Source organism: Sarcophilus harrisii, chromosome 4, assembly GCF_902635505.1.
Source record: "Sarcophilus harrisii chromosome 4, mSarHar1.11, whole genome shotgun sequence".
Lineage (NCBI taxonomy): Eukaryota > Metazoa > Chordata > Mammalia > Dasyuromorphia > Dasyuridae > Sarcophilus > Sarcophilus harrisii.
Window position 1 is genome coordinate 102397356 of NC_045429.1, and position 24689 is coordinate 102422044.

The window sequence follows — 24689 nt, forward strand, 5'->3', positions numbered from 1 at the left end:
GGCTAAGTTTCAAAGCCTGTGGAGCTAAAAGGGGCTATGGAGAACATTTACTTTCATTTTCCATTTTATTCATGAAAAAACTGAGGCTCAGAAAAGACTCCAGATCATAATGTGGGAATGAGATAATATTAGAAGCACTTAGTATGGTATCTGGTGCACAGTAGGGATTATATAAATGCTAGCTATGATGATGAGATTTAGAGATAGAAGGAAATCTTAGAAGTCATTTTGTCCAACTTCTTCATATTATAGATGAAGATGTTGATCCCAGATGAGGATTGTTGTTGTTTAGTTTGTTTTTCAGTCATGTTCAATTCTTCATGATCCTATTTGGGGTTTTCTTGGCAAAAACACTAGAGTGGTTTGCCTTTTACTTCTCCAGCTCATTTTACAGATAAGGAAACTGAGGCAAACAGGGTTAAGTGACTTGCTCAAGGTCATATAGCCAGGAAGTATCTGAAGCCAGATTTGAATCGAGGAAGATGAGTTCCTGAATTCAGATCAGAACTCTATCCACTAAGCCACCAAGCTGATCCTAAGTGGGGAGGATACAAATGACTTGCTAAGGTCACAAAGGCAATAATTTCTAGAAATTAAATTTGAACATATTTGACTTCAGATCTAGTGTTACTATACCAAATTCCTCTCACTTTTGCACGGTAAAATGGAAAGGACCTTGGACCCAAGTCCAAAAACCATGACCACTAAGTCTTCCTTTTATTACCCAAAAAGTCTTGCACGAATCACTTCATCACCTGAAATTCAGCTTTCTTATTTGTAAAATGAGTGTGTTGGACTTGATCGATAAATGTGCACCAGGTCCTAACTAAGCTCTTGAGAGAAAAAGACGAATGCAAAACAGTCCTTTGTCCTCGAGGAAAGCTTGTCCTAATAAAGGTGACATGCACACATATAAATACAATTAAATATAAATAAATTCAGATAGTTCAGAACTTTAATAGGAAAATTCTTCCATGGTTCTCCAATTAAAACTTTAATAGATTAAAACTTCACAAAGACTTTTTGGCAATATAAAATAATATATCCCAACATACTATGATAACTATAACCTAATAATGTAATGTGATATGATGTACTATCATATTATACTATATGATATATGACATGGCATAATATAACATAATATATATTGATAATATGTCATATATCCTGTCTATCTTATTCTATCCTATTAACAAAATGAATCCAAGGCAATTTTGGGAGGGATGGCACTAGCAAGTGAATTCGGAAAAGCTTCATATTACAGGGGTCCTCAAACTACAGCCGTGGGCCAGATACGGCAGCTGAGGATGATTATCCCCCTCTCCCAGGGCTATGAAGTTTCTTTATTTAAAGGCCCACAAAACAAAGTTTTTGTTTTTACTATAGTCCGGCCCTCCAACAGTCTGAGGGACAGTGAACTGGCCCCCTATTTAAAAAGTTTGAGGACCCCTGAATAGAAGATAGTGCTTGAGTTTATCTTTGAGGGGAATCAGAGATTCTAATGGACAAAGAGTAAGGACAAAGAACACATGAGAAACAGTCAGTACAGATGTAGACAGTTGGGAGATTGAGTATTTTAATAGGTTAGGATCTGGCTTTGGAAACAGTCAATTCTCTTATTTTACAAACAACCCAAAAGGCAAAGGGGGCTTCCCACCCAAAGTCTAATGATAAGTAGCAGAGTAAGAAATCAATTCAGGTTCTCAGATGACAAAGGTAGAATTCTTTCCACTACCCCATGCCATCTCCCACTTACAGGAAGCATGGCAAGAGTGTAATACAGCTTATTGGAAGAGAATAATGTATAAGAATGTTGTAAAGGAGGGAAGGGACAGGGTTGTGAGGAACCTTAAATACCAGACAGAGATTATATTTGCTCCTTCCATTAATAGTGACCCAATAGTGAAAGTCCCTTCAAGCTCAAACCTTTGATTCTGTGAATTCAAAACTCCCCGTTGACACTCAGTTTCTCTGTAGTTCTACAGGATCCAAATTAGGAAAGGTACTAGACTCTGTCCCCTCTGCTCTTTTGAGGTTTCCACATTCAGTGGTCTAATACCTCTCTCAGAATCTTTCAGATGATATAGCACAGGAGACTGAGTCTCTCTTTCTAGGGATGCTTCCAACACTTCCCAGCCCAGAGCTATGATTGAGTAAAGACCAATCAAGAGAGATAAAGGGAGATAAATTGGTCATTTCTAGATTGTTGTTGAGACTGAAGCCGTCCTCTAAGTGGGGGGCAGCACAGAGTAGTGGAAAGAATTTTAGCTTTGCTATCTGAATTCTCATTCTGCTATTTAACTGGTCATTGGACCTTGGGTAGGAACCCCCCTTTTGCCTTTTGGGTTATTTGTAAAATGAGGCACTATGGCAACTTCAAGTTGGGATGTATTTTTGAGACCATCTAGTTCTCTCTGAGGAAAAGGACCGAAGTCCTGGGGCCTTTCTACAATATTCTCACAGCTCTGGTCTTAGAAGGATATTAAATATGTAAATCTCATAGTTCCTTGTAGTCAGAAGTGGTTGCTATCTCTGGCTGGCTTTAATTTCCTTCAGTTTCCCTCATTTCCAATTTCTAATTTAAAAAAGTTTCTTCTAGCATTTTTTCTGTGTCACATCTCCATCACAGCTCTCAAGCTTTGGCTTCCAAGCTTGTGTGTTGTTTAATCCTAGAGAATCCATACATTTTAAGCCATTTTCGGGGTGGGAATAGGAATAGAGGGAGAAGAGTAGTGGATAGCCTTTGGGTGCCCTCAAGACTTTAAGATGGGGTATGAAAGAGGCAAATGGTAATGAGAAAGTTTTTCTCTAGTTTTTGAGTTTTAGATAGAAAGTGTTTTGGGGAGGAACATGGGCTCAGCTCCTGCTAGGATAAGATATGCCAGGGTAGAGTAAGGTACTTTCATTATAGATATAATAATAATTATGATAATAATAATAGCAATAGTAATTCATTTTATGTGGTCCTTTAGAGTTTTTAAAGTGCTTACAGTTTAATTCAATAAGCATTTATTAAGTAACTCCTCTATGTCATAGGAGGGACAGGTGTACAATTAGGTGATATAGTCAATAGGATACTAGGCTTAGAATCAGGAAGATTCATCTTCATATGTTCAAATTTGTATGACTCTGGGCAAGTCACTTCACCCTATTTGCCTCACTTTCCTCATATATAATATGAGCTGGAGAAGGAAATGGCAAACCACTCCAGCAATTTTGCTAAGAAAACTCCAAATGAGGCTGTTGGAGAGGTAGACACAACTGAAAAAGATTGCACAACAGCAATACATCAATACATCATAGATTATCTCACTTGATCATATGTTTAGAGTTGGGGAAACCTTAGAGATAATTTAGTTCAAATACTCACATTTATTGTTATTTTTTTTTTTTTTTACAGATAAGGAGCTAAGATTCAGAAACAAAGAGAATGAGAAAAAGAAGTATGACCCAAAGTCACATATTAATTAGCTGAGGTAGTATTTGAATTTAATTCTTTGGTGAGACAACAAAGACCCACATCTTAGCATCTTGAACTCTACCAGGTTGTCTCTGGTCATCCTCATTCCATGCTTCAATTCCCACCTCAGTTTCTTGAAATCCTGGTTGATGAGAATTTACCAAATCTAGGCACCCTCTCTCTTACTGTTCTGCTCTCAGGCCATCTTCATGCCATTCTATGTATCTTGTCCCTTATCCTTTTTCATCTCTTGCACTGGAAACAACCATCAGCACTACCATTCCTGGAAAGCATGTGTTAATCAATTGCAGTATTACTCCACTCATTACTCCCCACTCTGGGACTTTCTAAACCAAAACATTATTTATTATATATATTGTCTTTTCTTCTTAGAATGTAAGCTTCTTGAGGCAAGATCCTATCTTGCTTTTTTGTATTTTTTGTGTTTCTTTTCCTAGCCCTTAGGCACAGTACCTGGCACATACTAAATACTTTTGCATTCACTTGCTAATTTCATTCATATCTGGTGCTCTTTCCCCTGTATGAATTAGCTTTGTGTCAGGGAGAAGATTGTCCTATAAAGGCAGAGCCTGGGATTCTAATTCTTGCTTGCTCACCTGATAATGCATTAATGTGTTGAGCCTTTTCCAGTCCCCTTCAATCTTGGTAGTGATATCTTCATCTTGTAATACAACTCGGGCGATCCGTCCCTGGCGCCACTCTAAGGAGAGAATGAGTTTTAGAGTCATGTCCTAGGATCCCTCACTTCAAAAGAGGGTCTTCCAGGATGGAAATTTTCCTCCAGGGTTATCCAGACAAATCAGGAGGGTATGGCAATACCCTGTCCTGCAACCAGGAGGTTTGAAGTTGGGGCAGTAAGGATCCGTTGTTCTGCTGTGAGCTTAACTTGTCAAATGAATCAGTATAATCACTTTCCTTAGTACACATAGGATGATAGGATCATGGTTGTAGAACTGGCATACCTTAGTGGTCAACCCTATTTCATTTTACAAATTCCAAGTGAGAATAATAAATAATTTGTTCAATGATACACAAGAAGCAAGTGGCGGAGAATCTGCTCAGATCCTCTGATTCCAAGGTTAGTGGTCAATGGATGTACCTCCTTCTTCCTTTAGGGCAATGTAAATACTACATATTTGTAAGTAATAATTACTTGTAAATACAATGATATAAGCATAGCTACTGGTAATATCTAATATTTATCTAACTAGTCTATCTACTGGTAATATCTACTATAAATCCACTAGCAATAGTCTATTTACTAGTAATAATCTTTCTATTTTTATATCCACTATATGTATCTGCTAGTAATTGTGTATCTACTATATATCTATCAGTAATAATGTATCTTGTGAAGACCGAGTTAGCACCCTTGGATACTTAGAATCAGCCAGAGTCAGGATAAGCAAAAGTCCTTGCTCTTTATTCTTGGTCGTTAGGGGTAGAAGTGAAGGGAATGGACACAGGATCTCTACATCCTTCCTTTTCCTCCTCTTCCACCAAAGTGACTCTGGCTTGTCTTACTCCACCCCCTAATCCTTCCCACAATTCTCTGTATACACTAAAAGACTGAACCAGCACAGAATAGGGGGAAGGGCCATTTTCCAAGCATATGCTTATATTGTCCAATCGGTAATTACCCTTAAAGTGCTTGGCTGTCCAAAGTCAGTGTATCAACTCAAGAGTTTCAGCCCTTTACAATATCTACTAGAAATAGTGTATCTACTAATAGTCTATCTAATAGTAATATCTACTATAGGGCAGAAGCCTTGCAGGTGTTGACATGTGCCTTCCAGCAATTCATGGAAAATACTGAGGCTTTTAATATTCCTCCCACACTAATAGCCAGGTTGAATAGCCTTCAAGAAAGTCTCTTCCCTTTTTCCCTTCTCTCCCCACCAATCCCAATACTTCGGGGTACTAGGCTCCTACCCAAATCCATGTCTACAGCTCGGGGTCGCTGAGAATAGGGCACATTCTTATACACAGCATCCAGGATCTTCTCTTTGACCTGTGTGATTGTGTCGCAGTTTAACACCTTCACTGGGATCTCTGGGCTGTTCTCATTGTCTGGATTTACACAGTTCAGGATCTGCAAAGGGGAAAGTGTGATAGGGAGATGGAATGGAAAGAAAGCTTCAGGGAGGCTGTGACAGAGCCTGAGGGATTTCCCCACCCTAACATACATCCAAGAAGAACTGCCCTAAATAAGGTGAAAGAAGGATGAATGACTTGACTTTTGTAGCTGAACTTCTCCCAACTGATTCTAAATCTTCCTCCCTCAGTAATTAATACTCTCTTTTTGAAATTGCTCTGTAATATCTCATTTACAATTTGTAATTGCATATCTCTTTGTGTGCTGTATTCCCCCACTAGAATGTAAACTTCATGAAGGCAGAGACAACTGTTTTTCTTTGGTTCCCTAGCCCTTTACATAGTGCCTTTCACATTGTTGTTGTAAGCTTTTATAAAATAATATATACATTTTTTTAATTGTTTAATTTAGTTGACACAGAATATAAAGGGCCAGCCTAGCATTTCTTCACTGTACACTAGGGAGCAGGATTCTCCCCAGCCTTCACATCATCTATCAATTTATCAACCCATAGTCCACCAGTGAACTCTCTCTCCTACATACTTTTTTCCTAAGTAAACAGAGCCCCGGGGACATCTACATCTTGTAATTTCTTAGATCTCTAGTTCTAGCAATGTAGAACAGTAAGTTCCTTGAAGGCAGGACTGATTTGGTTTTATCTTTGTATCCTCAGCATCCAGTACATAGTAGATAGTTAATTAATATTTCCTGATGGATTGATTATTTTAGATCTTTCTTCCTTTTCTAGGTATTTTCTGAACTTGGCCAATGCAGGAATGTTTTTTCTTGTCTGTGAATGTTTGTTACAAGAATTTTCTTTGTCTTTTTTTTCCCAATGGAGGAGAAAAGTAGGAAAGAGAGAAAATAGGTTTTTGTTGATTGAAAAATTAAAAAAAATTTTTCTCCCCTTCCTTAGCCTGTCATCTTTTTAATATACCCCTCAAAATTCACCTCCTGCACAGAAAAAAGCTGAGGGCAAAGTCTGATTGTGAGTTGGGGATGAAGGAGTGGAGTTTCAGAAATGGAGTGGTGGCCAGAACAGGATAGGCCACAGGCCCTGGCTTCTGGATGGTTTTTTTAGAGGTGAATAGCAAATGGTCCAGTATGGTCAGACCATCAGCTACAAAAAAGCATGTCTCACCAGAGTCTTGTACTCAATTTGTTGTCGAATGAGCTTGTCTTCACTCAGGGAGTAGCGGGCCTCCCCTGTGATGGCATCAATTGGGCCCTTTTCCATCTGCTGCTTGATGGCACAGTAGAGCATAAACAGTGGTTCCCCTGCACATTCCTGTTGGGCACATACACACATATATAGGCGGTGGGTTGGGGCCCAGCGATGCCCTTTGGGCGCAATTCAGGACTATTCTGACTCTACTACTCAGCTGCAGGAAAGACTTTCCACTAAGAACCTGAGGGGCCAAGGGCAGAGTGCCTTTTATTTTTCAATAATTCAATAATTGAAATAATATTTTCGATAATCAATAATCACTCCCACCTCCCCATGGTCATCTCCTTGAGTGGCAGAGGACAGTCCCATTAGCTATACACTACTGACTCTCACCTGTCCCATTCAATTGTCCCTCCCACCCTTCTCACCCCCCCACCCTTTGCTAGCCCTGCCCATACCCAGATCCATTCTAACCTTTAGAAATTTGTGGAGGAGGAAAGCGAACCAGTTGGTTAGCATCTTCTCAGCCACAGACTCTGTCCTGAAGGAAGAAATAAGAAGCAAAGGATTTTCATTCCAGAAGCCAGTCAAGCCAGCCAGGGGTGGGGGCAGGCATGAAGGTGGGGAATCCCCAGGTGTGAGTCAGGAGAAGGAACCAGGGCAATGACAAGCGGGTGGAAGAACACTGGCTTGAAAATCCGAAGTCATGAGCCTCTGGAGTCCTGCTTCTGTCACTACCTGTGTGATCTTTATCATTTTGGCCTCAGCTGCTACAATCTGGAAAACTTCTGGGTTTGGTCTGGATGGCTTCTAAGGACCCATTCAATTCTAATAAATTGCTCCAGCTGCTATGAGACAATGCAGCTGCTTGGGGGAATAAGGGGAAAGGGAGGGGAAATGACCATTAATCACCCAAAGTCTAGGGGTCTAAACCCACTAGTCAATTAATTCATTCAGATCTTGGTTCATTAGTTCTATACATTTGACATACATTTATTAAGCATCTTGTTCAGTCTGATCCCAGGACTATGGGGAGACAGTTTCAGCTGCCCTGGTGGTCTCCCCCATATGCCTTCTGTTTGCTACTTTCTCCCAGCCTGCCTCCTAAATCATCTGTTTAGCAGTGGGGATGAGGAAAACAATTTCATATCTCCCTTTTGGGGAAGTACCTTGCACTTAGTAAGTATTGGATAAAAGTTTGTTGAATTGAACTGAATCTAGGTGACTCAGAATCCAGCCCCTCTAGGAGAGGGGGGTCTGAACCAGAGATGCTCATACCCAGCATGGGCAGAATCTGGTTTCCATCAGCATCCTGACCCTTCTTGCTCTGATCTCCCCATACTAGTATGTTCCACTAGCCGGGGTCTGGCCAGGAACAAAAGCTTCCACGACAGCCAGTTAGTAACTGGCCTGGCTGATGGGGATTGGAGGGGTATTTTAACTCCACACATGGTGTAAATTATACCCTCTATCCAGAGCAAATCACAGGCATTTGCCAGGGCTTCCAGCAATTTGGGTCCCAGAGTGACAAATGGCAGGAGAAATTGTAGCTTTCTCCCCAGGTCCCACCCAGCATCTTCTCCCTGCATTGTGCCTGAGATTAGCTCTAATTTAAATACAAGGCTCTTAATGAGCGTTTCTAATGCTCAGATTGGCAGGCTAGGGGATCCCTACTTAAAGAAATAAAGGCCTTTCTTCCACCCATCACTGTCCCACGTGGGGCTCCAGAAGCTAGGGACCTTTGCAAGTGACAGTTTCAGAGGAGAGGTAAGGCTAGTAAGTCAAGGTCAATGATCTCCTTTCCCCAGCTTCCAATAGGTGCTCTGATACACACACACACACACACACACACACACACACATACCACACACGCACACACACAAATAAGGTGAAAAACAAAATCTTCTCTGACCTTGATCTAATAATAATAATAATACAATGCCTTTTTCTATAACTTTAAGGCTTACAGAGCAACTTAAAACAACCATATGAAAGAGGGAATCCCCATTTTACAGAAGGGGAAACTGAGATAGGTTATTTACCTATGGTTATTTAAACTTTATTTCTCAATCCCAAGTCTAGGGCTTTTATCATGAAGCCACACTAGCTTCAAATGATTATCAGCTGGCCAGGAAACAAACTGAGAGACATGAAATCACTTGTCCATGATTACAGAGCTGTCTTTTTTGGTTCTGTTTTGTTTTTAAATCAAGGCTGCTGCTGGTGTAGTGGATAGAGCATCAGTCCCGGATTCGGGAAAATCTGAATTTAAATCCAGCTTCAGATATTTACTAGTTGTGTGACTCTAGGCAAGTCACATAACCTCTTTATGCCTCAGTTTCCTCATCTGTAAAAGGGGGATAACAGCACTTACCTTCCAGGGTTGTTATGATTATCAAATGAGATAGTCATTGGAAAGCTTTTTGCAAATTTTCAAGCACTATATAGATAAATGTGTGCTACTATTATTAACAAGTCCTTCCCTCTTTCCAAGTAGGATAAAAAGTATACAGCTCATTTGAGATATGTGTGTGTGTGTGTGTGTGTGTGTGTAAAGAGATACAGAGAAAGAGGCAGAGACAGAGAAACAAAGAGAACAGAGAGAGAAAGGGAAAGAGACAGAGACACATGCAGACAGAGAGACATACACACAGACAGAGAGAGAGAATGAATGAGAGACAGAGAAAAAGAGAAAGACAGAGAGAGAGAAAGAGACAGAGAAACAGAGACAGACAAACACACATAGAAAGAGAGAGAGAGAGACAGAGAGAATAAATGAGAGACAGAGAGACAGAGAAAAAAGAAAGAATGACTGAAAGAGAGAGATAGAGAGACAGAGATAGACATACACACAGAGAGAAACAGAAAGAGACAGAGACAGACACAGAGACAGAGACAGAGAGAAAGAGACAGAGACAGAGAGAAATACACACAGAAATAGAGACAGAAAGAGAGAGAAAGAGATAGAGAACACATACTGTCATGGGAAAAGTAGGAGGCTTCTCTGTGTTTGAATCTGAGCTGACACTGATAAACTGGCTTAACACATATCTCAAATATATTTTTGTAAAAATGGAAACAAGAATACAGTTCTTGACTACCTCAAAGGACCACTTGTGAGAGAGTCAAATGAGATACTAGCTCTATCTTTTGCACTTCAGTTTCCCTCATCTGTAATATGAAAGGGGTGGCATAGATTATGGATATTCCAGGATGCCAGACCTTTAGCTGCAGGTGGACTCCCCATCAGATACCTGCTCTCCACTTGGGGTCCCCAGCCTCCCCCCTCTTCCCCAGTGTTATGTGATCAGACCTGCGCAGCAGCAGTTTGGGATGGTTCTTGTTCTCCAGGTTCTTGTCGATGAGGTCCGACAGTAGCTGTTTGAGCACATCTGTAGCATACTCCAGCCTGCCTTGCAGCCCGGTCATGATGAGGGAGGCCACATTGCCTCGGTCTCGCATGGAAAAGCTCCGCTGCAGCTCCAGTGTTCGGATGAAGGTCAACAGAAAGACCTTATTGTTGATGAGCTGGGCAAAGAGCTTGAGTGCTTTCTCCACGTGCTGCTGCCCATTGCCCTGGACCTGTGGGGACCTCAGAGATCAGACCTTCCTCCTCCTCTCCCATTCCCACCATCTCCCAGGAGCCCGTGGAAGAATAGCTTTAATTACCTGTCCACTCTGTGTCCCAACCCAAGGTGAGGATGAAGTGATTTTAAAATATTTAAAGACCCATGAGTTGTTACTTTCTAGTTGATTTGCTGGCAATGGGACATTCCCTCTTTGTAATGGTGATGGTATAAATGTATAGAGTTGGGTGGGAGGTTATTACCTCCAGTTCCCGAAGGACAGGGTGGTCCTCGATGCCAGGAAACAAAACTCTCATGGCGTAGGTCCGGTAGTCCAGGTAGGGGATTCCTGAGCGGTCCAGGTCACTGGTCAACTCATTGATGTCCGTCTGCAACTCGGCAAAAGCTGTATATAGAGGGGTGGAATGGTCATGGGATAAGTAATACAATATGTAGTGATAAGAATGCATCAAAGAATCAAAAATCTAAATATGGAAAAACCCTTAGAGAATAAAGCCCAACCCTATCATTTTACAAATGAGGAACCTGAGGCTGAAAAAGTGAGACTTGCTCAGGGTCACCCAGCTAATGTGCTCAGATTTTCCTATTATAAGTCCAAACTCTATCCATTGTACCACTTAGCTTCCTCATGACAGCTCTGTGACTGAATGAGTCTGAGGGGAACAGGATAGGAAAGAAATCCCTGAAGGAAAAGGAAAAGTCTCAGTGTACAGAGATCATTAGCTGCATGTATAGAAGGACCAGGTGGTGACCTTCAAATTCCAGTGCTAAGATGCTACAATGAGGCATGAATGAGTTATTCTCCAAGGTCTTTCCTAATGATATAATTTCATGATTCTAGGTTATTTCAAGCACAACAGAAAGGTTAGAGATGCTAAGAATAGGAATCAGCTGTAACTGCGAGATTAAACTGACTTCTCATCTACCTTGCCTCAGATCCTTCCCCAAAGTTTGTAGGGAAGCCAGAATACTAGCTTTGGAAGCCATGATGATCCCAATTTAGTAAATTCCAGAGATTCCAACGAATCGGCTTAATCTGTCTTCCCAACTACCTTCTCAGATCCTTCCCCAAAGTTTGTAGAGAAGCCAGAATACCAGCTTTGGGAACCATGATGATCCCAATTTAGTAAGTTCCAAGGATTCCAAAGAATCTCTTTAATCAGCAATCATTTCAGTACCTTTTCCCTCCCTCCCACACCCCCCATATTATTGTGCCAGGAGGAACCTTTTTCCTATCTTTCCCCGAAACCATCCATCTCTTCTCCCACACCCCTACTCCCAAGCTCCTTTAGTTTATTTAGAATCTTGAATTCTGAAGGAAAAAAAGAATGTCTTGACTTCTAATTGATGTATTTATCCAGAAAAGTTCTTAGCTGTGGACAACATCCATAGAAAGTGGAGGTAGTGGGGAGGGAAAGTATGCTGGGGGCATCTGGTTGTCTCATTGCTGAAGTGTGTGGGAGGTGGGAAAAAAATCTCCTTCCTTTATCACCCCTCACCCCCCCCCCCACACACAAAATATGCACAGGCACAGGTGCATAAGTATCTCAGCTTTCATAGACTGTGGGGGAGAGAAAAGGCTCTGACCCCTCCTCACTTCTGTTTTCCCCATATAAAACAATAACTTTTTTTTTAATAGGGGATCCACAGCAGACCGGGCATTAGTGAAATGGTTTGAAATTGTTATTTAGTCATTTCAGTCTTATCCAACTCTACATGATCCCATTTGGAGTTTTCTTGATAAAGATACCAGAGTGAGTGGTTTGCCATTTCCTTTTCCACTTCATTTTTATAGATAAGGAGGCAAACAGAGTTAAAGAGACTTGCCCCTGGTTGAATGGTTTGAAATAGAGCAGGGATTATTGTTCTGACTTTGTAGCTGGGAAAACTGAGACTCAGAGAAGGGGAGGAAATTGTTGGAAGGCATCCTGAATCAAAGTCAGAAGTGGGACTAGGATGATTCCCATGTTGCTCTCAGTTCCCACACTGGTAATCTGTGGGGAACACTAGGGGTCTCTTCTTTGGGGGCCAGAAGGTGCTGCTGGAGGAGATGAAACTAAGGTGAGGGAGCAAAGAATAGAAGTGAGAGGGAAGGCAGAAAAGGTTGAAAGTTATTTTTGAGGGGAGAGAAACAGTGGTATCCCATGAGACTAATAATGAAAAAGTAGGGAAGCATTAACTCACCTTCCTTACACTCCAGGGCCACTCGGGACTCCAGATTGTCCATCTGCATCTGAAGGCGCTTGAGCGTGAGGTCATTCTCTCGGGACTTGCGTTTGTAGGCAATAAGGACGATGATGACAATGATAAGTAGAAGGCTTCCACCTGCCGCAATGCTGATGATGGCCGGCAGGGTCAGCAGGCTGTCTGAGATGACACTCACTGAACCAGGGGAGAATACCATCCCGCCCACGTGAACCTGAGTATCATGGACATACACATAAAGTCAATTTATTGTCAAAAAAGAAAATGGTCTCAAAGACCATCGCATCCTTAGCTCAGAGGCCATCTAATTTAACTCCCTTATTTTACAGATCTGGAACTGAGGTCCAGGAAAGCTAAATGATTAGGAAAAGGTCACAAACAAAGCATCAAAGATGGATTGTGAACCTAAGTACTCTAATAGTCAGTTTCTATTGTCTAATCCTGCTCTGAGGATATCGAGTTGCTCTTGTCTTTTGAGTTAGGACTGTTTAGTCCACAATTACACAGTATATAACTTTGAGGGCAAATCTATTTGCTGCTTATTGCCTACCCATAAATTAATTACATTAATGATATATTTTGCTCTTCACCCTGTCTAAATCTGAGAGGCTGAATAGAATCTGTATGTTTAAGAACATTGAATTTGGAGTCAGAAGACATGCATTTATTAAGCACCAACTGTGTACAAATCAATAAATATCTATTATAGGACAGTGCTAAGTGCTAGAAAAGATGCTTTTAGAGTCTGTGTTCAGGAAGCTTAAAGTCCAAAAGTCAAAGTCATTTCATGAACTAAAACTTCCTCATCTGTAAAATGTGGATAATAATACTTGGACTTAACTTATTGGGTAGTTATGAGACTCACATATTAACTAATGGCACTACATAAATGTAAATCTGATGTTAAATCCAACATGGGTGAAATGGGAGACTATTGGTAGAGAACATTGTGGGTTTTTTTTTTTTTTTGGATGTATTTGCTAGTTTTGTGGAAATTTTTTTTCTTTTCTTTTTTTATTGTTTGTCCTCTGAATGGGGGAGGAGGAGGTGATGTAGCAATATGTTTTTAAAGTCCAATATGTGTGAGATAAGACATTGGGGAACAGAGGGGAATCTACCCCTTATGCAGGAAATTGCTACTTTCCTATATGCAGGGGAGTTGCCTAGATCACCTTCTGGTCTTTTCCAACTCTAAGATCCTTCAATTCTGAATGAAAAAGGCAGAGCCACTAACCATGACCTTGTGTTGTCCTGTGAGATTTGGGGGTTCACAAAGCAGCTGCGTCTCAGACACAGTGACAGCACAGGGGGTCTCTCCAATCAGCACTGTGTAATTCAGCTTGGCTCCCCCTGAGGCTGGAGGGCAGAGGTTTTTGCCCTGTTGAAAACAGTAATAGAAAAATTGGTATGTGTTTGCAAAAGCCAAGTGTGTGTTTACAAAAACAACAGCTAAGGAGACGCAAGGATAACTAGGGAAGCTAAAACGGAAATAGCAGATTCTATAATAAGCAAAAGTCATTTTAGCTGGGTTTTCAGTGGTGGGGGCGTGCTTCCGACTGAACAGAATGAAGGAATTCTGGGTAACTATGTGAGAAGTCAAATGCAATGTGGTTAGAGAAGAGAAATTTGGACAATTATTATCAAAGAAGCATGATCTGTGGAAATATAAGAACAGGGAATTATTATGGCAATCAAAATGGCCCCAAACCAAAATATAGTTTTGACTCACTGCAAAATTTTTGTTTTCAAATGCCCAGGATTGAGAAGTAAAAAGAGAAGGAGGATGATGAGAGGAAGGAATAAGATGGGGAGGAGGATGTAGAGGAAGAGAAGAAGGAGAATAAGAAGGAAGAGGAGGAAAAGGAAGAAAATAAGAAGGAAGAGGGGAAAAAAGGAGGCAGAGGAAAAGGAGGAGGAGGAGGAGGAGAAGGAGAAGGAAGAGGAGGAAGAGAAGGAGAAGAAGGAAGAGAAAAAAAGGAGGAGGAGGAAAAGAAGGAGGAGGAGAAGAAAGAGAAGGAGAAAGAGGAGGAAGAGAAAGAGGAGGAAGAGGAGAGGAGGAGAAAGAAAGAAGAGTTGGAGGAGGAGGAGAAGGAAAAGGAGAAGGAAGAGAAAGAAGTAAAAGAAAAAGAAAGGGGAGGAGGAGAAAGAGGAAGAAATAGCTCCCCTTTATCAAGTGAAAGTAGTGCTTCAAATTCATATTAAAGGATGGAGAGAAGAGGAAGAAATTTAAACTTTAATCCTTAGGGAATGACAGGGAAGGAATTCTTCACTCTAGTCAACTACTGGGCATTCCTAATCCTTCATTTCATTGTGAACCCAGCTGGGGCTATATTATCTTCTCATCTTGCCTTGGGTTTGTGAGAAGTCCTGGTGGCTGATGTGGAATTTAAAGAAGCAAATTTCAAAGGAATATTTGGTGGAGAATATGAATGCCACACTGGAAAGAAAGAAAAGAAGGGAGGAATGGAAGAGAAAGAAGATGTGAAAAGTAAGAGTAGGACAAATACTGTGTAAGAACTACAGAAATACAGAGAATGAGATGAGCAAAAGAAAGGAATGAAGGAGAAAAAGAAAATGAAGGAAGGAAGAAAAGAAGATGGGAGAAAAAGGTTTTCTCCCTTAAACACTGAAAGTGTTTAATAAGTGAATAAATACTTCTACCTTTAGTATGATTGGGGATCCTGGCTTCTGGTCCAAGACTCCAGTAGGACTAAGCAGTTCAAAAGTGGGATTGGGATAGTAGATGAATTTGGTGTCATTATAGATCAGCAAGGACTGTACATTGTTGAAGACAAACCCAAACTCGTCTGGTCGCTCAACGGCATCTAGGCCAGGCCGATATTCTGGAGTCAGAGAAGGAGCCAAGCAGGTCAGGGTGGTCGTGTTCACAACCTTGCACACCTGAGGAAGACAAAAGGGCAAAAGCAAGGCACAAGGTGAACAATGTATTCTCCACACTGAGATGTATCCATTGTCTAGAGAGATGCTTCAGGCCTTTTTTCCCAAACCTGTTTTCCTTATTTGGGCAAAATGCTGATGGTGGTGAAGATTACAAAAAAGGAAAATGATAAATGCTGCGAAGAGGGAGCTGTGTATTATTAATAATACATTGTTGGTGGGATTATCATTGGTACAGTCATTCTGGAAAGCAACTTGGAGCTAATCTCAAGATGTTACTTAACTGTAAATACTCTTTTAAAAATATATGTATTTATAAACATACATGCAATATATACATATATTCATTTTATTAAATATCTTTCAATTACACTTAAAATTTTTTCACGTTAATTTAAAAAAAATTGAGGTCCAAATTCTTTCCTTCCTTTGCACCCTACCCCCATCATCCCTTGAGAAGACAAGTAATATGTAATCATTATACATGTGAAGTCATACAAAATATTTCATATAAGCCATCTTGCAAAAAAAAACCCAAGAAAAATAAAAGTGAAAAAAGTATGCTTTAATCTACATTCAAAGTTTATCAGTTTTCTCTTTGCAGCTGGATAACATTTATTTCATCATAGGTCTTTTGGAACTGTCTTGAATCATTGTATTGCTGAGAATAGCTAAATCATTCTCAGTTGATCATTATACAGTATTGCTGTTATTATGTACAGTGTTCTTCTAGTTCTATTCACTTTGCATCAATTTATATAAGACTTCCCAGGTTTTTCTGAAACTATCTTGCTTGTCATTTCTTATAGCACAATTGCATTCTATCACAATCATATATCACAACTTGTTTAGCTATTCCCCAATTGATGGGCAACCCCTCACTTTCCAGTTCTTGGTCACTACAAAAAAAAAAGAGTTGTTATAATATATTTTTATTCAAGTAGGAAATTTCCCTTTACTTTGCCTTCTTTGGAATACAAACCTACTAGTGGTATTTTTATCCTATTAGCACATGCACAATTTAGTATGTACCCTTTGACCCAGCAATTCTACTACTAAGCCTATATTCCAAAAAGACCAAACAAAGAAGAAAAGCAAATACTTTGTAGCTTTCTTTGGATTGCCTTGGTATTGACCTAGAGAAAAATCAACCATTACCTTGGTGAGAGCCAATGTAATATAGTGGAATTGGAGTCAGAAGATTTGAATATGAATTTCTGTTCTACTGCACATATCATTTTTTAGCATGGGCAAGTCATTCTCTAGGATCTCTTAGAATTTAGTCCCAAAACATAAGCTAAGGAAATTAAAAAAATAATTCTTTTTCTTGACTCTCTGCTGAAAAAAGGCAGGCCCTTTGAAGAACCCATTTAAGTTCTAGAAATGGCTTAAATCTTTATAGTTCTTTAAGATTGAGGGAAGTCCTTAAGGCAATAACTCATGGTAACTTCAGAAGACTGATGGTAAAGAATGGTACTTATGTCTTGGATGAGAAGCGGTAGGCTACAGGTGCAGAATGAGGCATACCTTTTCAAACATGGCCACTGTTTTTTCTTAACTCTTAAATGATACAAGGGAAAGTTATTTTGGGTGTGGGAAGAGGTGGTTAAGGTTAAACAATAGCAAAAACAGTGACAAAAAAAAAAAGAACATCAACCAAATATTTAAAATTAATAATAATCCTGCAAATTAAGCTCTGCCGATATAATTTCATCCCTGTTTTACAGATGAAAATGAACAAACAATGAGGCAGAGTGGGATGAGATTTGCCCAGGATTTCATAGCTGCTAAATATCAGTGTGTGGATTGAGTTCTCCTGATTCTTAGGCTTTTCCTCTTTCCACAAATCACTCTGCTTCTTCCTTTCTACTTAGTTTTGGCTCAGCCTCGGTTGGGTTTCGATGTGAGAGCCTCAGTTGTCCAAGCCTAGCCAAGACGGCGCATCTGGCTTCTCAAGAACGTGTTGCATTGGCAGCCAACTTTAGGCATGTGTGATGAGCCAGACACACACATAGACACACACACACACACACACACACATATACATACAGACTTACATATAGACTTTCAATTTCAGGAAACAAAAATGTATATATGTGTGAAAGTTATTGAAAAAGCTGAGGTTTGCATGGGTCTTCCAAAGGGAATCAGGTTTATCAACTGCTCCTTTTTGAAGGCTTGCTAAAAAAAAAACCTCTTCCTGGACAATATCATTCTCCAGTCTTCTTCATTTGAGCGAAAAAACTAAGTGTTGCCCTAATTTTCCCAGTAGGGATTTTGAATCACGGGCAGGCTGGCAGATGCAGGCGGTTAGCATAAGGCTCCCGGTTCTAAGGCTTTATGGGGAACCAACTCTGTCTTGGAGATCCTCTTATCTCTGCTTCTTTGCTTCTGGACAGCTCTCTCCCTGTGCCCTTTCAGATCTCTGGGGTTCAGCTCCTCGATGAATAAACAAATAGCTCTGGAACAAACAAGCTCACTTCTGTTTGCTCCCTGCCTAATGCTGCACTGGCACTTTCTCTGCCAAAAATTCTTTTGGGTTGGACTGCTCTAAACTCTTGTCCTTCACATCACCCGGTGAGATTCCGGTGAAGGAGATGGCGTCTTCTGGGGGGCTCATCAGAAATTGGGAGCCAATGCTGGCTGAACTGAGAAACCCCCTCTTGTCCATTACTCTCTTAGGAGAAAGGGTAGTCCTATCATATGTTTGCCCTAATATGCTTCCTCTTCAGGAGAAATCTCTCCTAAGTATTAATCCAGCTCAAAGGAAAAGAGAGTAAAATTATTTGCTCTTCTAGAGATCAACTAAACAATTCTTTGTTCTTCAGACTGGAAAATATTGAAGTCATAAGTCCTCAGCCTTGGAGGGGAAGGGAAAAGGATGAGAAACAAGGGAAGAGCTACCTTAAAAAAATTCTTTGAAGCCTATATATTGAGAAGTAATTTTAAGTGTTATAGATCTATATATAGGTCTATACTACAAAGGATTATATATTTGTGTTTCTATATAAAATATGCATATACAATGCATGTATCACTTTTACTCTATATACTCTATATAATATACACACATATACATATATATATAATATATGTATGTGTAGATATACACACACACACACACACACATATATAACATATATATCTCCTTACACGTTGCCTCTCCTATTAGAATGATTATCTCTTAAAAGCTTGGGCCACCTTTGTTCTTTCTTTGTCTCCCCAATGCTTAGTCTAGCATTTAACAAGTACTTTATAAATGCCTGTTGACTGACAGACTAAGAAACTACAAGATATCAAAAAGCTGCCATGAATTCAGTAATAATTCTAAATCAATATGGGTTCTATTAATAGTAATGTATACTTGAAAAATAGGGGTGCATGTGAAGGGTATTTATTCAATCCACAGAAAGAATGTGCTCATTTTGGATTCATATATAGATTTGTGGACCTTTTTGTAATAATTCCAAGATTCACAGGTCCTGAATCACAGGACTTGATCATCCTTAAAGGTCACTTCTAGCTCTAAATCCTGGGACCATGAGGCAGGAAGGGAGTGCTGCTGGAGAAGTCTTTGGATGAGGGGAGGGTGCTGATGAGTTCTAGTGGCTGAGTGGAGGGAGAGGGAAAATAAGTGAGTTGAGTTAACCTAGACTAAATGGAAGGGTATAGAATACAAGGCTGTCCTGTCCAATGCCATTTCTAATGGTCTCCTGGGAATCAGCATGCAGTATTTTGCAAATTTTTGTCATCTCTCTACTACAGAGTACATGTAGCTCATGTTCCCTGGTGAGGAAGGATGCCTTCCAGTCATGAAAGGGTGGGGGGTGAATCTGTGACATTACCCCCTTCCCTCCTTCAGCAACAAGTCAGGACCTTAGAACTTTAGAAATTCACTTCACACTTCCTAGCTGTGTGACCCTGGGCAAGTCACTTAACCTCAATTGCCTCAGTAAAACAAACAAACAATCCCCCCCAAAATAACAAAAATAAAACTTTAGAAATGATCTAGTTAAAACATTGCCTCCACAAAATCTCCAAGAAATGATTCCTTTAGCCTTAGTGATATTTCCCTTTCAGTAACAGAAACCCCAAGATGTCCTAGGATAGCTCCTGAAATAGGCCATTCTAATTGGACCAGCTCTATAGTTGTTAGGATGTTTTTTTCCCTCCAAATTCAAATTATTATTAATGTTAGTATCTCATAAAGCCCAAATTTGCTTCTCTTCAACATGTGCCAATTTGCTCTAATTTTGTCCTCTGGGTCCAAGCAGAATGAGTCTAATCTGTCTCCATCACAGGCATTTGAAGATAGTTCTCATGTTCCTTTCTGACAGTCCAAAAAAAAGATGGTTTTGGAGGCCTTTCTGAGGCTCACATAAGGCAGGATGCCTTTTGCTATGGAGGTCCCTCTTCTTTCTGTCTTTTTTCTTTCCTGGAGACGTCCCTATCTTGTGCTTACTTTCCCAATTTAAATCAGTAGTCAAACCCTAGGATCTATGTAGTTGTGACAGTTTCACTAATCATGCAATCAGCAGGTACAGTGCTAGAATTTGGGAATATAAAGAAAAACATATACATTTTATTGAGGACACATAAATCTGAAATGGAAAATCAACAGATAAAACTAATAGAACCTTCTAATAGAACCCAGGATGTGTCCAAATTATCAAGCAGCCTGCCCCACTGTGGAGCAAATGAAAGATCCAGACATTCTGCACATGAACTAAGAAAAGAGAGAAAATTTGACAAAACCTGGGCGAAAGCCAGCTCTCCACAGGCCCACTGTTTTCCTGCTGTGGCCCTAAGAGCAATGCACCTGAGGTTCTGAAACCCCCTTCCCCTCCTTCTGTTTGTCCATCCCCCTTGTCCTGAGTGTTTTATTTTAGACCTCAAGCTTCCCCTCAGGTGAGTTAGAACACAAAATTATAAAGGAATATGCTTTATGTATGACTGGCTTATTTTAATCCTTTGGGGCAAAATTCTCTAGGACCCCTGACTGCTGAAATGTGTTGACACTGGCCCCCATCCCATCCTTCAAGTTTTCTCTTCTTACAAACATTTCTAGTTTTTCCATCAATCTTCCTTTTTCATGACTTAGAGAAAGCCATTACTACTCACATTTACAGATTCTTTGCCATTGAACTTGACTCGGATCCTGGGTTCCTGAATAACATCCAGGTTGAAGCCTGTGATGGTTAAGGGTGTATGGCCACTGGGAAGAAGTAGAGACTGAGTTAGAGAAATAAAGACAATATTTTATAGTACTCTCACCTAGATCTCATGACTTCTAGAGGCTGACAGGGCAAGCATTATTATTTCCATTTTATAGATGAAGAAACTGAGTCTCAGCAAAGTTAAGAAAGGATGGTGTAATGGAAAGAACACTAGATTTGGAGTTGGAGGACCTGGATTTGAATCTCAGTTTTAACTGACTTTGGGAAAAGTCACTAAGATTCTCTGGGTCTGTAAATGATTTTGAAGATCCCTTCCCAATATAGGTCATGCAGATTATAAGTGATGGGTCTGAGACTTGAATCCATGTCTTCTAATCCTAAATTTTTGTTAACTAATTAGAGTATATCTTTAAGACTTTCATACTTTAGGCTAGTCTAGAAACATTAGGATAAGGAGTTTGGGAGTCTTTTCTGAGCTCTAACTAGGCTTAAACATAAGGTTCTAGATTTTCTTAATTCCATTGTACCCCAGGTTCCTGGCTCATGTGAGCTGGGAGCATCCAGAGTTCTCTTCTGGAATTATTTCTTTTTCTTTTCTCCTCTCCCTTACCTGGCAATACTCCATTCTGGCTCTATACGCTGCACTCGGGGGTCATCAATATATTCAAATTGTAGGCTGCTGTGCACATGGGCTCGGTCCACACTAACAGAAACAGGGACGGGGCCCAGGCCATGGGCTGATGGGGGGGACACGCACACGATCTCATTCATAGATCTCCTAGGAGGGAGACAGAAAGAAACAGAGTAATGTGGGGAGTTGAGTAAAAGCAGTGGGAAGGATGTAGGTCCTTGGAAATGCATTCATTTCTGGAGTGCTCTTTGTCTGACACAGAACAGGTAACTGTGGTCTGGGAGAAAAACCATTGGTTTGGGAGCAGAATCCCAGCTCTGCAGCTCACTTCCTAAGTGACTTTGCGCATGCTATCTGACCTCTCTGAGTAACAATTTCATCCTCTCCAAAATGTGGATAGGAGATTCCTAGGCTGTCAGAGATTGATGAGATGTATGAAATGGTCTCATCCAATCATCTTGTTTTTCACATGAGGAACTTTTTCAAATGAGGTTCAGTAATACTTGTCCTGACAACCAACAGAGTTATTATGCATTCAGTAATTATTGCCCTAATGACTATACAAGTTATTATGTGAATCAAATGAGATGGTGTATATGGAAGCATTTTGGAATGATTGAAAATTTTTTACAAAGGGAAAGGAAAAAGTTCTTTAGAAAGGGCAAGAAGCTGTGATAAGTTGAATTAGGTTAGGATAGAAACCCAAGGAATGGGTGGAGAATTCTGAGAAACGATCTAATAATGATAATTGCTAGCATTTATATAGTGTTGTAATGTTAGCAAAGAGCTTTAAGTTATCTTCTTTGATATTCCCAACAATTGCAACCATTCTATCTATATTTTATAGGTAAGGATCTAAACATTGTCAGGCTAACACAGATGGTAAATATTTGAGACCCGAGTTGAATTCTGTGCTCCCTGGCCCAAAAGCCAATACTTTATCTGCTACCAGGACTTAAACTTTTTCCATTCATGACTCCTTTTTGTCTGAGAAATTTTTATGCAACCCTGGGTATATAAAATATAATAAATCATAAAGAAATTTATTTTAAAACAATTCTTTGATATACATATAATTTAACGTTTATTAAAGATGAAAGCAAATTTGCATACTAATGAGATGGATATGCTAGTTTATTTTTACATAAGAATTAAATCTCAGTGGAATATTTGATACTTTTTACTGCTGCCAATTTTTTTGCGACCTAAGAAGTTTTGTACTATTACCTAGCTTAACTAGATACTAAAGTATGGATTCAAGAGGACATAGGATTTTGAGAAAATCGCTTTTCTGTACAGTTGACTGTCCTCACTTGGACTATAATTATTATATGCTTTTGATTTAGGGAGCTCCTACAGGCTTAGAGGAGGAGTAGTCAGTAATTAGAGGCCAGCAAAGGGTCATGAAGTTATTATATCAGTATCTGGAGGTTTAGATCTCTGAAGGTCAGGCTCTTTTGGGAACAATGTCCCTGAAGAGAGAGGGCAAAGCTACTTAACCAGAGAAGAGAATTGGAGGTGAGAGGGACTAGGGAACTTTTACAAATAGGTCAATTATGATAAAGGATTTGAGTTTGGGTGAATAATGGGTGAACCCTCTGCATGTGTTTCTTAATGGAAACTGGCAGGAAAAAGAGAAAACTTTAGCAGATTATGGGTCCCTTGAAAAGATCTCCCCTGGAATAGTGCATATTAAATATGCTTAGCTCTTAGCCACAGTGCCTGGTACATAGTAGGTGTTAAATAAATATTTATTGATTGACTGAGAGAGAAGTGAGCTGAAACTATTCATTCCAGATATGTTTGCTGGATAGGAGAACTTCTAATATGTAAGTTAGGACTGTGTGTTTGCTGTAATTCAAAATATCCCGTAGCAGCTGCTCAATAAATACCTTGTGATAACAATGACAATAATTAAATAAACTCAGGGTTTCTTTCCAGGTGGCGATTCTCACGGTCCACTCTGAAGGATTTTATTTATTTACTTCTAAAATACTCAGACCCGTTGATGAATGACCATGGCAGGCAAGTTGATGAATTGTGTTCCTGATTGGAATGGGCTTTGGATTAGAGTTGTGAGAAAGAACACAGAAGAAAAGGTACTACTATTCTGGAAAATGATTTGGAACTTTATTAGAAAAGTCACAAAATTCTAAGTACCCTTTAACCCAGGGATACCTACTCACATACCCCCAAAACAGAAGGGAAAGTCCCATATACACCAAAATAATTTATATCAATATTTTTTGAGATCGTAAAAAACTGAAGACAAAGTGGGTTCACCCCTATTGGGGAATAACTGAATGATGATGGCATATAATGGTGAATTATTATTGTTCTGTAAGGAAATAAAGATGAAAACTTCAGAAAAACTTAGGAAAATTTGTAACAACTGATGCAAAGTAAATCAAATCAAGAAAGTAATTTAACCAATGAATATAAGAGTGTAATGGAAAACAAAACTAAAGAACTTGGGGCTCTAATCTCTAAACCCTTGTCACATGGGGAGGGTACAGGGTCCTTTCATAAGACACCAGACATTTGGGAAAGAAATAAGATATACTTTCCTGTGGCCATTTTTTAAGCTCCTCAATTGTAGTGCCTTCCCTCCATTTATTGTCTCCAATTTATCCTGTATACCATTTTTTTTACATATTTCTTTGCTTGTTGTTTGGGGAGGGGGGAGGGAAGAGAATGTAAACTCTTTGAGGGCAAGAACTGTCTTTTGCCTCTTTTTGTATTCCCCAGAACTTGGCACAGGGCCTGGCACATAGTAGGCACTTAACAAATGCTTATTGACTGCCAGTTTCTCTAACAGCACATCAGCAAAAGGCATGGAAAATCACCCAAATCAAGGAACTCTCTCCTTGAGAAACTCAAGCCTTTCTTGATGCTTCTCCCCTAATTAAAGTGCCGTCTTTCATAATATATTATTGACCAGTGGTAACTTCAGAGGACTAAAGGTGAAATATCTCTCCTTTTGGCAGAGAAATGGTAGACTATGGGTAATCAATGAGTTTTATGTTGTCATGAATGGCCAATGTATTGCTTTGTTTTCCTTAAATATATTTTGCTATTGAAGAGGATTCTAATAGAGTGGAGATGGGAGTGGGGCATATTGTTGGGGAGAGGAGATAGGGCACTTCATTGAGAAATATGAACAAGGTAAAAAAAAAAAAGCAAGGAACAATAAAACAATAAAAAAAAATAAAAGAGGGGCAGTTAGTGCAGTAGTAGAGCACCGGCTCTGGAGTTAAGAGAAGCTGTATACAAATCTGATCTCAAACCCTCTCAACACTTACTATCTATGTGATCCTGGGCAAGTCCCTTAACCATAATTGCCTTCAAAAAAGAACCCAATCCAACTTAATAAAAAAGAAAACAAATACTAAAAATCTAAGATAGTGTCTTAGGTATATGTTGACTCACCAACATGCACACCAT

General features: G+C 39.8%; 1 protein-coding gene across 1 annotated transcript in view; it reads right to left on the bottom strand.

Annotated features, from left to right (window-relative positions):
- The window catches only part of PLXNA2 (plexin A2), a 311446-nt gene that overhangs the window by 16167 nt on the left and 270590 nt on the right, over positions 1–24689 (bottom strand). Inside the window, exons 16-26 of the mRNA XM_012547852.3 lie at positions 21225–21392; positions 20559–20652; positions 15201–15440; positions 13774–13917; positions 12519–12753; positions 10577–10719; positions 10061–10329; positions 7222–7288; positions 6721–6867; positions 5417–5576; positions 4081–4184 (exon numbers count right to left, since the gene is read on the bottom strand). Of these exons, the coding sequence (XP_012403306.1) occupies positions 4081–4184; positions 5417–5576; positions 6721–6867; positions 7222–7288; positions 10061–10329; positions 10577–10719; positions 12519–12753; positions 13774–13917; positions 15201–15440; positions 20559–20652; positions 21225–21392 (1771 nt within the window). The remainder of the gene's footprint in view (positions 1–4080; positions 4185–5416; positions 5577–6720; positions 6868–7221; positions 7289–10060; positions 10330–10576; positions 10720–12518; positions 12754–13773; positions 13918–15200; positions 15441–20558; positions 20653–21224; positions 21393–24689) is intronic.